Source organism: Narcine bancroftii, chromosome 7 (genome assembly GCF_036971445.1).
Source record: "Narcine bancroftii isolate sNarBan1 chromosome 7, sNarBan1.hap1, whole genome shotgun sequence".
Classification (NCBI taxonomy): Eukaryota; Metazoa; Chordata; class Chondrichthyes; order Torpediniformes; family Narcinidae; genus Narcine; species Narcine bancroftii.
Window position 1 is genome coordinate 169,976,897 of NC_091475.1, and position 16,171 is coordinate 169,993,067.

The 16,171-nt window shown below is 38.6% G+C and overlaps 2 protein-coding genes across 8 annotated transcripts in view; one reads left to right on the forward strand and one right to left on the reverse strand.

The window, feature by feature from the left end:
• The window catches only part of alkbh8 (alkB homolog 8, tRNA methyltransferase), a 35,966-nt gene extending 33,856 nt beyond the window's left edge, over positions 1–2,110 (reverse strand). Inside the window, exon 1 of one of the 2 annotated variants that reach the window (XM_069891251.1) lies at positions 1,739–2,110. In XM_069891251.1, coding sequence (XP_069747352.1) covers positions 1,739–1,954 — 216 coding nt within the window. In that variant the 5' untranslated portion in view covers positions 1,955–2,110. The remainder of the gene's footprint in view (positions 1–1,738) is intronic. The other variant, XM_069891250.1, reaches the window with a different exon arrangement.
• Positions 2,055–16,171, forward strand: part of elmod1 (ELMO/CED-12 domain containing 1) — a 49,149-nt gene continuing 35,032 nt past the window's right edge. For 5 of the 6 annotated variants that reach the window (XM_069891259.1, XM_069891258.1, XM_069891262.1 and 2 more), the window contains exons 1-4: positions 2,059–2,138; positions 6,090–6,235; positions 7,183–7,211; positions 15,182–15,279. In XM_069891259.1, the coding sequence (XP_069747360.1) occupies positions 2,101–2,138; positions 6,090–6,235; positions 7,183–7,211; positions 15,182–15,279 (311 nt within the window). In that variant the 5' untranslated portion in view covers positions 2,059–2,100. Of the gene's footprint in view, positions 2,139–6,089; positions 6,236–7,182; positions 7,212–15,181; positions 15,280–16,171 lie in introns of all 6 variants that reach the window. The other variant, XM_069891260.1, reaches the window with a different exon arrangement.

Genomic DNA, 16,171 nt, shown 5'->3' on the forward strand with positions numbered 1-16,171 from the left:
TAACTTAACGTCTGAAGTAGGATAAATAGTTGGAACTATAATTAAGACATCTGGATAGAAATTGGCAGACACAGCACAATTCAGGAAGAATAGATCCTGTTTGACAAACAGAGTTCTTAAGGATATAATGAGCTCAGTTGATAGAAACAGATGCATGTTGTGAAATTGGATTTCCAAAAGGCATTTTGACAAGGTGCCACATAAATAATGTCCACAAGGTAAGGATACAAGGAGTTAGGCCAGGTGTCAGCAAGGACAGAGGATTGACTGACCAAAAGAAGCCAGAGTTGGATAAATGAGCATTTTTCTAGTTGGTGATCAGAGGTGAATGGAGTTCAGAGGTTGGAGCTGGACCCACAACAGTTCATGATATACATTAACAATTTGAGGATGTCTAATTGTAGCACATCAAAGTTTGCTGATGGCCCTAAACAAGGTGGAAAAGCAAATTGTGCAGAGGATGTGGAGATATAGATAAGTTAAAAGAGCGGGCAAGAGTCAATGTTAGTAAATGTGAGGTCATCCACTTTGGAAGGATTATTTTTTATATGATGAAAGGTTGCAGAAAGCTCTTCTGCAGAGGGACTTGGGAGTGCTTGTGTGTAAACCACATTGAGTTAGTTTGCAGTGCAACAGGTAATTGAGGCATTAAATGGAGGGTTGGACTTCATAGTGAGAAGAATTGAATTTAAGAGAAGGAAGATTCTGTTGCAACTGTACATGATACTGGTGAGATCCACACCTGGAGTATTGCATGCATTTCTGGTTTCTTTACTTGAGAAAAGATGTACTAGTGTTGGAAGCTATGCAGAGGAGGATCACCAAGGGACAAAGCCTCAAGATTCAGAGGAATGGAGGAAGTAGTGGTTAGCGCAATGCCTTTACAGTGCCAGTGATTGGGACTGGGGTTCAAATTCCTCACTGTCTGTAAGGAGCTTGTATGTTCTCCCCAAGTCTGCATGGGTTTTCTCCAGGGGCTCCGGCTTCCTCCCACCATTTGAAATATAACAGGGGTGTAGTTTAATCGGGTGTAAATTAAGCAGCACAGACTCGTGGGTTGAAATGACTTGTTACTGTGCTGTGTGTCTAAATATATCATTTTTTAAAAATGTTCTCCCCAGAGAGTAGCAAATCTGGAATTTTCTGCCCATATTTAAGACAGACAAATGTATTTTTTGAATAGTAGGGGAATTAGGGCTCTAGAGATAAGATAGGTAGGTGAAGTTGAATCCACTGCCAGGTCAGTCCTGATCTTATTGAATAGTGGACCAGGCTTGACATGCTAGAGGCCTGCTCCTTGAACGTTAGCCAAAGGGGCCTTTTCCTAATTATTTTGACTCAATGACTCGTTAATAGATGTGTACTTGGATTTCCAAAAGGCATTTGACAAAATACTGGAATCTTAAACAAAGAATTACTCAAGAAATTAGGCAGGTCAGAGAGCATCCATGGGCAGAAATGCGTTGACTGTCCACTTCTACCCATGAATGCGGTCTGACCGACTGAGTTCCTCCGGCGATACTTTGTCCACTCGTACTAACCGTTCGGATTATCATCTCAGATTATTTTATATTTGAGAGGGTGAAGAAAGGCAAAAATCACAAGCACGTCCATTGCAATCCTAACCCTCCCACGTTGACTGAGAACCCTTGAAACGAAATCGTTAACTGATTTTTTTTAAAGTATCTCAAATCCCACCCTTCTGAAGACGATCTAATATCAAGAGAAACGATCTTACTTCAGCCGGCCTAGACACAGCAGTGATTCCGTCGTGTTTCAGGAGAACATGTTGCGCTTTGACTTGTTTTCTCAGCAGTTTTTTTCGTGCTTTGGACAACTTCACGCTTTTGAGACGGGGGGCCGCCATGTCAGCGACCACCGCTAACTGCTTTGACCCCTGCATCAATGCTGCCATCGAATCAGCGCGCATCAACCGGAAGTTGGGTCTCTCCATCAAATGATTGGACGGGTTGACGAGGATGGAGCGAGAGGCGCGGGTCCTCCGGCGCCGCTCTTTCTGTTTCCGGTTCCGATCGCCTCTACTTCCGCTGCAGCGTCTGCCATGGTAACAGCGTCACGCGCCGGCTGATCGAAGGACTGATGATTCCCGGAGTCGCGGCTCTGCTCGATGAGGTTGGGTGAGTGGCACTTTGGTCCATAATGGAGAGGGGGAGGGGGTGGGAATGAAAACAAGTGGCGAGAGGGTCCGTTGATCGGTGAAGGGCAAACAGCTGCCGAGACCGGTGTGGGCGGCATCTCCTCCTGGAGCTTCTCTCTTGCTCCTGGGCACAATGGAAGCTTGCGAGACGGTCAATTATTTATTCTCCCATCGCGCCACCCGCAGCAATTCAATAAGCAGGGCGGTGGATCCTTCTCTCCGATCATTGATTCCCATTCCCGGGCTGAGGCTCGGCGACGTGCAGCAAATGGAGTCGGGCTGCATCCCTGCAGCACGACCCTGCATCAGTGGACAATTACTACACCATTGTATCCGGCCGAAGGTCGGCAGGGTGTCAGGTAGCGCCTCTCAACCTCGTCTGTTTACTTGTTTATTTTCAAAATCTATTGGAAAAATGTTAACCTTGGTGAAATGATCGAAGGATTTTGCATCCGGCGATTTAATTCTGTGAACCCGAACGCGTCCTTGTATGTTGATCCAACCCAAAATGGGACGTGGCGACCCGAATCAAGACTGAATCTGGAAGACGGGTATTTTTAATTATTCACCCTGAACGTTGTTTCTAACTCCCTGTTGTTACGTTTCATGTGTCATGTTCAGAAGGGCTGATTGGCCAGGCGTAGCTTAGTGTTAAGGTCTTGTTATTTATTCATTTCAGGTAAGTCAACTCATGCTTAAGTAATGTCATTTTTCCTAACCACTCATTGCACTTGTGTTGGTCATTTTGAAATAAAACTGCCTGTTTTATACGTGAAAATTGCATTTAAAAAAAAAAGGTGTTTGGGTTTCTCATCACATGGTGGTTTAAATCCATTTCCAAGTTTGTCTGAGTTCATTTGCACAAAACAGTCTATTATGGATTTTAGACGTAGGGGTACAATTAAGGCATTTTGCCCCGACACGGGTAGTCCAAAAAAGGCCATTCCTGCACCACGATTGATCATGCAGGACACCTAAAACACTCTGGAGGAAGCCTGCAGTGTCAATCATACCGGAAAAATTCGTTGATGGTCATCCACTCTACTGTCCGTCCAACCATCGGGTCGATTGCACTCAGGTATTTGTAGTCTAAAAAGGCACCCGATGTGAACGACTGCACGAGCGGTAATTCTGTTTTTTTTTCCATAATTTTCCCAACATTGCAATCTAAAAACCATGCATGAATTAGTTCGGTTTCTTGTAAATACTGCTACTATATTAATATGAAAAGCCCCCTCTTGAAGAAGAGGTACAACTGTTAAAGAAAGATTTATCTTGCATGATCGATGGATCTTGAGATAACGGAACAAACGAAAATATTAGTTTCTTTGCAAGGACATCAAATTACATGGGGAGGGGGAACATAAGCCATGAGATGTGTATTATTAAATCTATATAACTTTGTCAATTTTAAGGTAGTTTTTTTTAAGTTAAAAAAATGAATCACACTGTTCTATGCTTGCATTAATTGTATTAATTTGATTGTTAAAATTAATCTAGAAAAGACATTAATCCATTGATGTTTTTCAACAATATGTAACATAAATGGAAACTTTAATGTTGTATTCATGAAAAATCTGTGCACTGTTGTGGCCTCTGAAAATTTGTAGCAATCATAAGTTCAAAATGATATTCAAAGGGATAGACACAAAATACAGGAGCTACAATGACTAAATGCTAGAGGTCCGTCATGCTAACTTGCAAACAGATAAGATGTTGAATGTCCACGACAAAACAACTAGTGCTAATATATGAAGAAACTGGATATGTTTGTTGGCTTTAATGGCAATATTTTTAAAAAAATGTAGCAGATCTCTCTCATCCTATGCTAACAAAAACCTCTATAGCTATATCAATATTTTTTTAATTGAAAGATGTGAGGAAGAGGTGCTTTTGTGGAATCCGGTCACGGGTTGACTATGAATTTATGGAATAGAGGAAAAGGCTGGAGAGGCAGAATATCTTCATTGCTATAATGTTTTTTTTTGTGTGATTATTGATTGAACCTGCACAATAAGCAGGTGAATTATTGCTGGAATTGATTGTGTGGTAATTATACCAACACCAAATGTAAACTCATGCAGTTAAATGAGAACTGCTGAAATGTTATACCTTAGTTTTTAATATGTTTAATGTTGTGCTGCACAATATATATGTTTGATGATTTAATTTATAAATTAAACTGATTTCTATGTCAATGCTTGATGGTACAAAGTCTTTGGCTATGCTAGCTTTGAGCTTTTGTTTTCTTCCATTTTCCCTTTCTTGAAGATGTGACGTGGCTGCAATGTTAAAGGCTCCCGAATTTCTCTTCCAAGTTGATCTGATGTGTGTTAGTTTAGGTTAATTAACCAAGGAAGCATAAAAATTGACCCCAAATTCAATTGCTGTTCAACAAGTACTTGCAGAAAAGATTCCCAAATAGCTGAAAAGAGTAATCTCTCTCTCTCTCTCTCTCTCTCTCTCTCTCTCTCTCTCTCTCTCTCTCTCTCTCTCTCTCTCTCTCTCTCTCTCTCTCTCTCTCTCTCTCTCTCACACACTCCAAAAGGGAATGTATAAAGATGTAGTAGACTAAAGATGTAGTAGGGGAATGGTACAAATGTTTTGCAAAAACTTGATTGATAATTGAAGATGATAAATATTTCCTTCAAATTGAATAAATACGTATTCTCAAAAATGCTTAGCTTCAACTCTAGGCTGCTTTTTTTTTTAAAACTGAAGAAATAAGCTTACAGTTGTGGTTTTAAAAATTGTACATTCTCCAGTATAGCCCAACAGTTTCTGAGAATGAAAGATTAGTCTTCTGACATTTCTGATAACAATACAGGGCATTATTAAAATTATATGGGTACTTTTCATTCTCCTTGCACATTTCTGCCTTCTCTCTTTTAACATGGGAGATAACTGAATAACGGGCAATTGGTGGTTGTTGGCGTGAGATACTATGTGACAAGCAAGTTGGTTGCAGGTAAGATGCTGTCGAATGAGACCTGGAGATGCATTAAAGTGAATTGAGAAATGGAACCCTAGTTATGCTATCTCAGCTGCAAATAATGTTACAAGAAGGGAAGGAAAGCAAGTTGGTTCAAAACAATTTTTTGAAGTTCTGAGTCTAAAACCTGAGATTACATCCATTCTTGCTGAAGCAAAGACATCTGATGTGTTAAGAGCGCAAAGCAGCTTTTTGTGTCTTTAGAGTTCATTGCTATTAAAATTCAAAACAAATCTTCAAATTTATTGTCAGAGTACATACATGGCATCGCATAAAACCCTGAGATTCTTTTTCCTACGGGTGAGGCAGAATTTCCCCTTTTGGTCGTGGGGGGGGGGGGGTGGGGGGACTGCACAATATACACATGTAAACAAATAAAGAAATGTAAAAAAAAAAGCTGACTGGAGAGGAAAAAATAAAGTGCAAAAGTTGGTTTTTAAATGAGTCCCTGATTGAATTTATTATTGAGTCTGATGGTGGAGGGGTAGCAGCTGCTTCTGAACCTGGTGGTATGAGTCTTGTGGCACCTATAAACCTCTTCTTATGGTGACAGCGAGACTGGGCATGTGCTGGATGGCAGTTTTTCCTGTAATTGTTCTCAATGGTGGATAGGGTTTTGGCAGTGTCCATTGCCTTTTGCAGGGTTTTGTGTTCAGGGATATTGGTGACTCTATACCAAACCATGATGCAGCCAGTCAGCACACTTTCCACCACACATCTATGGAAATTTGCCATGGTTTACGATGTTCTCAAAAATGCTTAGCTTCAACTCCTGTTGAAGTAAAGGTGCTGATGTGCTTTTTTTCACATTAGTGTGTTGAGTTCAGGAAAGATCTTCAGTATTGCTTCTAAGCTCTTAAATCTTGATAAATTGATCATTTAGTATTTCATGTCTGCAGAGTGACCAATATGAATTTTTATTTTATTGTTTGACTTCAGGATGTTGCTCCAACTGTGTTGGTACTTTTACTGCACATTCTTGTGGCGTTTTCTCAAGTTTGCCTTGAGAAAAATAACTGGTAAATGTGAGTTGCAGAGAATCTGCTTTCATAGAAAGCCTGGAGCTCAAAGAACTCTGAAAATTGGTAAGTTACACAAAGCTTTTTATTTTTCAAACTCTTGCATCTGATATAATTTTCAACTGAAAAAAGGGGGTGTTTTCAGATTTTTGGATGATAGTGCCATGAACAATTTCTCACCATGGGAAGCATTTTTTTAAACTTGCCTTGCATTTGCTTTTACAATAACGAGAATGTTGCAGGGGCTCATAGCCTGCCAATTAAAGAGGAATCTCATTTGCAGGATGAAGATATTCATCATTATACTTTGAATAATCTGTTCTGAATCAAATACCAACAAACTTTAAAAAAAATTAATATTCATTCCATTCTTTCGATCCAAGGAAGCTGCTAAAATAAATTGGATGGCCATTGTTGTGTCATTAAGAAACCTCTGCTGTATGTAGAAGTAACTAGATGGGGGCTTGGAACATGTTTTCATATAAATTTTTGATGGGATTTCAAACTTTACCTGAAGTAGATTCTTCAAAATGCTGCTAACTGATCTAAAATGCCTTCTATCCTTTTGAGTGTTGGTGCACATCCTCTCTGATTTTCCTATTAGAAAAATTTATTGGCTCACACAAAAATCATATGCCACATTATAAGGACGAACAAGTTGGCAGATATTTATTAGTAGTTTTGAAAGGCATAAATAAGGATGAAATAAAATACATTATATTGAATTTTTGAAATGTCAATGTACTTTATCAATATGGCAGTTATTTATAAAGAAAACTGGTTGTTTAATGACTGCTTTGTTGCATTCTGAAAGTGCACCTCTACTGTTAAAGACATAAATTGTATTAGGATTGTCAGAAGATGCTTTCAGCAAAGATCGTCAAGCAGTAATAACAAATTTTTTTTTTTGCTCTGTGAAATGTATTGCATCAACTATTCCAGCTGAATAAGAACTGTTGGATTTCCTTGAATGCAAAATAGAATAATTTGAGTTCTGTATTTTTTTTTTCCAGAATCTTCATTAAAATCCTCCCGGAATGATGTAAGTAGAATATTTAAGTTGCTGTTTTCATGATTATTAGCAAGGTTTAAGCAGCATGGACATGAATTTCTTTACCAGATACAGCCTTAAAAAAAAAAGCCTGTGACAATATCAATAGTGAAAAAGGTGTACCATAAAATGATGCCACAGTCTTCATCTTCCAAACCATATAAATGCTTGAAAAAGTGTTTGACACCTTTAATCTATCTCCCTCCTGTAAACTTCCTCATTGCCATATTTGCTTTATCACAGTTTAATTGGAATGAAATTAAAACTTAAGACTTAATTTTGTCATTTTTAAAGTTATGTTTGGGTTTTTCAACAAAAATTCCTTGGCTTATTTCAAGAAATTTCAATGCATTTATCCATATTGGTTTCCACTTCACCTTGCTATAACTAAAACCCAGCATTGCCTTGAGTTTTCTATAAACTCAAAAAAAGCCATTTTCAAAAAAAAGGGTCTAAGATATTGTACAATGTACATGCACTGAAATTCTTGCTTCTTGAAGAAAAAAAACAATTAAAACAATTTCAATAGTGTACCTAATTGAATTATAACAGACAATAAATATAAGGCAATAGGAGTATAATGAAGTAAAAACACAACTCTTGATAAAATTAGCAGATCAAACAATCTTCACATAGCAAAGATAAAAATACATAACTGCATTTTGGGTGTGAGCCCAATAGTGATGTAACCACTACTATAGCCGCACTCCTACTGGCCTTTCCTAAACCTGTCAGGCACGTGGAACTGGAGGATATGCACCTATCTGGTGCTTTCTACTTTAAGCTGATTAAAACCTGTTGTACAGTATTTCGTGTTTTGTGTTGTTTGCTGCACCACAAGCCCTTCATCAAGATACGGAAAATATCGGCAGGCGTCTGAATAATGAATGTTCACAGTCAATCTAGGACAAAAAAAAAGTAACTTGGTAATAATGCAGACATTCCTTTTGTGGGGTTGGACCAGAGTGTAAGAGGCGGAGGTTCAAGAGAATGATAGCTAATGGGGAATAAAAGCTGTTCTTAAACCTAGAAGTGAAATAGAAAGGTTGAGCATCTGGAGTTGTGATATTGTGGCCATTATTGAGACTTGGTTGCAGGAGTGACTGGACTTGCAGCTCAATATTCCACAATTCTATTGTTTCACACATAATGGGGGGTGGGGGGGGGGGAGGGAGGGAGGAGATGAGAGGGGGTGGCATAGCTAATCCAGGAAAATATCACGGCATTGCTCAGACAGGACAGAGAGCTCATTTTTTAAATTTTTTTTTATTTTTCATATCAACCAAAATATATACAAACGTTTCTCATTAAATATACACAGTGGCATTTTCTCCCTTCTTTTCCCCCCTACCCTCCCTCCCCCCTCCAAAACCAATAAATATTCAACATATACAATTAAACAATGTCTTCACACAATCAAAAATAAACAAGAAAAATGCGTTATCTACTTTTACACACTGGATCAAGTCGTTTTGTCCTCATCATTTTAGGGGGTGGAGGTCCAAGGCAAGCCCTCTCTGTTATGTTCCATGTATGGTTCCCAAATTTGTTCAAATAATGTGATTTTATTTTTTTTAATTGTATGTTATTTTTTCTAATGGAATACATTTATTCAATTCTATGTACCATTGCTGTATTCTCAGGCTCTCTTCCATATTCCAAGTTGATATTATAAATTTTTTTGCTACTGCTAAGGCAATCATAATAAATCTTTTTTGCACTTTATCCAATTTGAGGCCTAATTCCTTACTACTTGTGTTACTTAGAAGAAAGATCTCTGGATTTTTTGGTATGTTATTTTTTATGATTTTATTTAATATCTGATTCTGGGAGAATATTCTCGGCGACACTAGGTATTATTCTATTTAGGAGAATCCTAGCGAAGATTTTGCCTGCAATGGAGAGCAGCATGATTCCCCTGTAGTTTGAGCAGTCTGATTTCTCACCTTTGTTTTTGTACAGGGTGATGATGGTGGCATCACGAAGGTCCTGAGGCAGTTTTCCTTGGTCCCAACAAAGCTTGAAAAACTCATGCAGTTTGACATGCAGAGTTTTGCCGCCAGCCTTCCAGACCTCTGGGGGGATTCCATCCATACCTGCTGCTTTGCCACTTTTCAGTTGTTCGATTGCCTTATATGTCTCATCCTGGGTGAGGACCTCATCCAGCTCTAGCCTTAGGGGCTGTTGAGGGAGCTGGAGCAGGGCGGAATCTTGGACTGAGCGGTTGGCACTGAAAAGAGATTGGAAGTGTTCTGACCATCGGTTGAGGATGGAGATCTTGTCGCTGAGGAGGACTTTGCCATCTGAGCTGCGCAGCGGGCTTTGGACTTGGGGTGAGGGGCCGTACACAGCCTTTAGAGCCTCGTAGAAACCCCTGAAGTCGCCAATGTCCACGCTGAGCTGGGTTCGCTTGGCGAGGCTAGTCCACCACTCATTTTGGATCTCCCGGAGTTTGCGCTGAAGATGGCTGCATGCGCGACGGAAGGCTTGTTTCTTTTCTGGACAGGACGGCTTTGTAAGGTGAGCCTGGTGGGCAGCTCGCTTCTTTGCCAGCAGTTCCTGGATTTCCTGGCTGTTTTCGTCGAACCAGTCCTTGTTTTTCCTGGAGGAGAAGCCCAGTACCTCTTCAGTGGATTGCAGTATGGTAGTCTTCAACTGATCCCAGAGGGTTTCAGGGGACAGGTCAGTGAGGCGGATTGCATCGTCGAGCTTTGCTTTGAGGTTTGCCTGGAAGTTTCCTCTTGCTTCGTCTGACTGCAGGTTTACAACATTGAACCTCTTTCTGGGGGCTTTACTGTTCCTGGGCTTTGGCTTGAAGTGAAGGTTGAGCTTGCAGCGAACCAGCCGGTGGTCAGTGTGGCATTCCGCGCTGGGCATGACCCTGGTGTGAAGCACATCTTGTTTGTCACTTTCACGCACCAGGATGTAGTCCAGGAGGTGCCAGTGTTTCGATCGGGGATGCATCCAGGTAGTCTTAAGGCTGTCCCTCTGCTGAAAAAGGGTGTTTGCGGCTTTTGCGCAAACAGAGGAACTACTGACATGGTCTTTGCCCTCAGACAGCTCCAAGAAAAGTGCAGAGAACAAAACAAAGGACTCTACATCACCTTTGTTGACCTCACCAAAGCCTTCGACACCGTGAGCAGGAAAGGGCTTTGGCAAATACTAGAGCGCATCGAATGCCCCCCAAAGTTCCTCAACATGATTATCCAACTGCACGAAAACCAACAAGGTCGGGTCAGATACAGCAATGAGCTCTCTGAACCCTTCTCCATTAACAATGGTGTGAAGCAAGGCTGTGTTCTCGCACCAACCCTCTTTTCAATCTTCTTCAGCATGATGCTGAACCAAGCCATGAAAGACCTCAACAATGAAGACGCTGTTTACATCCGATACCGCACGGATGGCAGTCTCTTCAATCTGAGGCGCCTGCAAGCTCACACCAAGACACAAGAAAAACTTGTCCGTGAACTACTCTTTGCAGACGATGCCGCTTTAGTTGCCCATTCAGAGCCAGCTCTTCAGCGCTTGACGTCCTGTTTTGCGGAAACTGCCAAAATGTTTGGCCTGGAAGTCAGCCTGAAGAAAACTGAGGTCCTCCATCAGCCAGCTCCCCACCATGACTACCAGCCCCCCCACATCTCCATCGGGCACACAAAACGGTCAACCAGTTTACCTATCCCGGCTGCACCATTTCATCAGATGCAAGGATCGACAACGAGATAGACAACAGACTCGCCAAGGCAAATAGCGCCTTTGGAAGACTACACAAAAGAGTTTGGAAAAACAACCAACTGAAAAACCTCACAAAGATAAGCGTATACAGAGCCGTTGTCATACCCACACTCCTGTTCGGCTCCGATTCATGGGTCCTCTACCGGCATCACCTACTGCTCCTAGAACGCTTCCACCAGCGTTGTCTCCGCTCCATCCTCAACATTCATTGGAGCGCTTTCATCCCTAACGTCGAAGTACTCGAGATGGCAGAGTTCGACAGCATCGAGTCCACGCTGCTGAACATCCAGCTGCGCTGGTTGGGTCACGTCTCCAAAATGGAGGACCATCGCCTTCCCAAGATCGTGTTATATGGCGAGCTCTCCACTGGCCACCGTGACAGAGGTGCACCAAAGAAAAGGTACAAGGACTGCCTAAAGAAATCTCTTGGTGCCCGCCACATTGACCACCGCCAGTGGGCTGATATCGCCTCAAACCGTGCATCTTGGCGCCTCACAGTTTGGCGGGCAGCAACCTCCTTTGAAGGTTATTATCTATCTGATAATGTTGGATCCCATTCTTTTAACTTTTGAGGTGTGATATTAAACCTGTGTAACCAATTGTACTGTATCATGCGTAACCTTGTGTTTATTGTATTCTTCATAGTTCCAGAACGAAACTTTTCCCATGCTTCATTTTTTATCTTTGTTTAAATCCTTTTCCCACTTTTGTTTAGGTTTATAGGTTATTTCATCATTTTCCTTATCTTGCAGCTTAATGTACATGTTCGTTATAAATCTTTTAATTATCATTGTGTCTAATTACATGTTCAAAGCTGCTTCCTTCTGGTGATCTCAATCTGTTTCCCATTTTATCCTTTAAATAAGCTTTCAGTTGATGATATGCAAACATTGTACCATTATTTATTTCCATATTTGTACTTTAACTGTTCAAATGTTAATAAATTATTTCCCAAAAAACAATTTTCTATTCTTTTGATTCCTTTTCTCTCCCATTCTCTAAAGGAAAGGCTATCTATTGTAAAAGGGATTAGTGGGTTTTGTGTCAATAACAATTTTGGTATTTGGTAATGTGTTTTTTTTTCCTTTCTAAGTGGATTTTCTTCCATATATTAAGTAAATGATGCAATACTGGTGAGCTTTTATATTGCACCAACTTTTCATCCCACTTATAAAGTATATGTTCCGGTACCTTTTCCCCTATTTTATCTAGTTCTATCTTAGTCCAGTCTGGTTTTTCCCTTGTCTGGTAAAAATCTGATAAATACCTTAATTGTGCGACTCTACAATGATTTTTTTAAGTTTGGTAACTCCAAACCACCTTGGTTATACCTCTCTGTTAATTTATCTAATGCTACCCTCGGTTTACCCCCTTTCCACATGAATTTCTTTATTATTCTCTTTAGTTCATTGAAGAATTTCTCTGTTAAGGGAATTGATAACGATTGTTTCCTTGGGAAAACATTCATTTTAATGCAATTTACCCTCCCTATCAACGTTAGTGGTAATTTTTTCCAATGTTCTAAGTCTTCCTGCAATTTCTTTATTAGTGGCTGATAATTTAGTTTGTACAAGTGGCTTAAGTTATTGTCTAACCTGATACCTAGGTATCAGATTGCTTGTACTTGCCATTTAAATGGTGATTCTTTTTTAAATTCTGTATAATCCACATTACTCATTGGCATCACTTCACTTTTATTTGCGTTGATCTTGTACCCCGATATTTCTCCATATTATTTCAATTTCTTATGTAATTCTTTTATTGATATTTCTGGTTCTGTTAGGTATACTATGATGTCATCTGCAAATAAGCTGATTTTATACTCCTTCTCCTTTATTTTTATCCCCTTTATTTTATTTTCTATTCTTATCAGTTCTGCCAATGGTTCTATTGCTAAGGCGAAAAATGAGGAGAACAATGGACATCCCTGTCTAGTTGACCTACTTAATTTAAATTGGCCATTTACTGTTACCTTCGCCAACGGTCCATTATACCAATATACCTTAAATCCAATTAATATATTTTTCTGGTAGGTTGAACCTCTGTAATACTTTAAATAAGTAGTTCTACTCTACTCTGTCAAAGGCTTTTTCTGCGTCTAAAGCAACAGCCACTGTTGAACGGAAGAATGAGAAAGAGATGACCACATTAATGCGATTGTAGGCCACCCAATAGTCAGTGGGAATTGGAGGAGTAAATTCGTGGAATAGCAGATCGTTGAAGAAATTTAAGGTTGTGACAGTAGGTGATTTTTAGCTTTCCACATATTGACTGTGACTCCTCTATTGTAAAAGACTTGGTCAGATATATTCATGAAAGTTTTCTTAACCAATATATCAAAGTCCTAGCGAGAGAAACAACGTTAAATATCCTATTTGGGAACAAGACTGGGCAGGTGATGGAAGTGTGCATAATGGAACACTGGATTATCATACCATTAGTTTCAAGATAATTATCAAAAAGAATATGTCTGGTTCTTGGGTTGAGATTCTGAATTGGAGACAGTGTAATTTTGATGGTATCAGAAAGGATCTGACAAGTTGTTTTCCTTTTTTTTTGCATCTGTATATGCTCGGGAGATAGACACTGAGTTTCTGGAAGTAATGCAAAGCAGCAGTGTGTTCATGGACCCTAGCCATATATAGACAGCCAGCCAGGTGTGGTCTGTCCTCCATGATCTTCCTGCAGGTACAGAGATCACCCCCTGCAGTAGGCTAGTGGTGTATCACCACAAGGAGTTGAAATGTTGTGTTGAAGTTGTACAAGACATTGTGAGGCCAGATTTGGAGGATTGTATGCAGTTTTGTTCACCTACTTTTGGGAAAGCTATCAATAAGATTGAAAGAGTGTAGAGAAAATTTACATTGATGCTCTCTTAGCTGGAGGAGCTGAATTATGGGGAAAGATTGTTCTTCTAGCACCTCCCAAACCGATTCGTAAGCTCCATCTGCATTCTGAATCATCATTTCCAGTTATTTAGGCAACAATGGTGGTGTTGTCAGTGAATTTGTAGATTAAGTTGGAGCCAAACTTGGCTTTGCAGTAGTTAGTGTACAGGGAGCAAAGTAGGGGACTATGTACCTAGCCTTGGAGTGTCCCTATGTTGATGGTCAGTGTGGAGGAGTTGATTGTTGCTGATTTGCACAGATTGAAGTCTGCCAATGAAGAAATTGAGGATCCAGTTACAGAGGGATGAACAAAGTCCCAGATTCTTTAGTTTGGTCACAAATTTTGGTGAATAATGGTGTTGTTGGGTGGTCTAAATGATCTACTGCAAAGTGGAGGGTCAGTGAGATGGCATCTCTCATTGATATATTGTGAAGATGGGTAAAATTAAGTGGGTCCAGGTCCTTCCTAAGATTAGATTTGATGCGCTCCACAACCAACCTCTCAAATCACTTCATCACGGTAGATGTCAGTGCAACTTGTGGAATCCTTGATTAAGTAAATCTGTTTCAGATCAAAATGACTGATTTAGTGTCTGCTGTGTCTCATTTGAGAGAACTTTTAATCTTGATTAATATTATGGGTACAAATCCCACTCCAGATATCAGATCAAAAATTCTGGATGAAAATCAAGTAAATCAGTTCATATCAATTAATTGTTTTGGCCTTTGATACATGCTGATGATATTATTCAAACCTAACTATGTTTCTGTATTGCGTCAATCCATTTTAATACATCACTGATGGAACTATTTTTCTCCTATGAATCCAATCAATCGTGTCTCTCTGGTCTATTGCTAAATCCTGCCTATCTCCCCCATTGAATGAGAGCAAGAGAAAGGGGCAAAAAAACTCAAACAATTTGCAAAATATCATATTACTATAAATAATAAATTAGTAATCTCAAATTAATTAACATAATGAGGATAAATGCAAGTGAAATTTAAAGAATGTATAAAATAAAAAACATTCAAGGAGATACAAAACAAAAAAGTATTTGACAAAATTTTAACTTTAAAATTTCACATTTTGTTTTTCAAATGACCAACTTAATTTGATACGTGCCAGCATATTTAATTTTGCAAAACCTCTGCTTTGAGATCTGCACCACCTTATAGAAGAAAAAAAAACAAGCTTTGTACAATTTACTTGTTAAAACCTCACATATTGTGATATCTGAGTGCTTCAAACTTTTTCTTTTTAAGTGGATATGTTTTGGTTATTGATTTCTTAAATCTTCCATTCTATTTATTTCAGTTTATTCTCTTTTTTTTTCCTGACAGGTACTCCAATCTGCCGTACTTGCCCATATGGATGATATTGAGAAGACTGTTGATAATATAATGCAGCTAAAAAAGATTAATCCTGACACCAATCCACAGTATGAAATTTGAAACTTATCCCATAAACTTTTGTCACATTTGGCAATTTTCTGAATTTTAAACACCAGATGTATGGTCGTTAATTAACTTTCCACACATCGTGAATCTGTAGGATAAATTCATGTTAAAGTCATTCATGCTAAATGTGGAATTATTTAAAGTACTCTTCAAATTGCTGATCAATTTTGAGGTTCTGATTTTACTTCTAGTTGTACAACAGCTTAGTAAAGTGTAGCTGAGAAATCAAGCCACTCGAACCTCAGAAAATAAATGGTTAACTGAGGAAGATGAAAGATATGTTTTCAAATGCTCCATATTAGGATGAGACATTTTTCTTGTATTGACAAAGCACTCCTGAGAGATTAAGCAGACTACATCCATGCTCTCCTGAGATTAGAAGAATGCTTGAAACATAGAAAAGTTATTACAAAATATTAGACCTATTGAGTTTGTTAGATATTAAGGGATAATTTAGACCTATTGAGTTTGTTAGAAAGGGACTGAGAGATGCAAGTTGATACAGGAAAGTGACAGTGAGATAAAAGGTCAGCTGTAAACTTATTGAATGGCAGAGCAGGTGTGAGAGGTCGCACTTTGTTCCTATATATATATATATATATTTTATATATATATATTTTATATATATATATATATATATTTTATATATATATATATATATATTTTTTATATATATATATATATATTTTATATATATATTTTATATATATATATATATATATTTTATATATATATATATATATATATATATTATATATATATATATATATATTTTATATATATATATATATATATTTTATATATATATATATATATATTTTATATATATATATATATATTTTATATATATTTTATATATATTTTATATATATT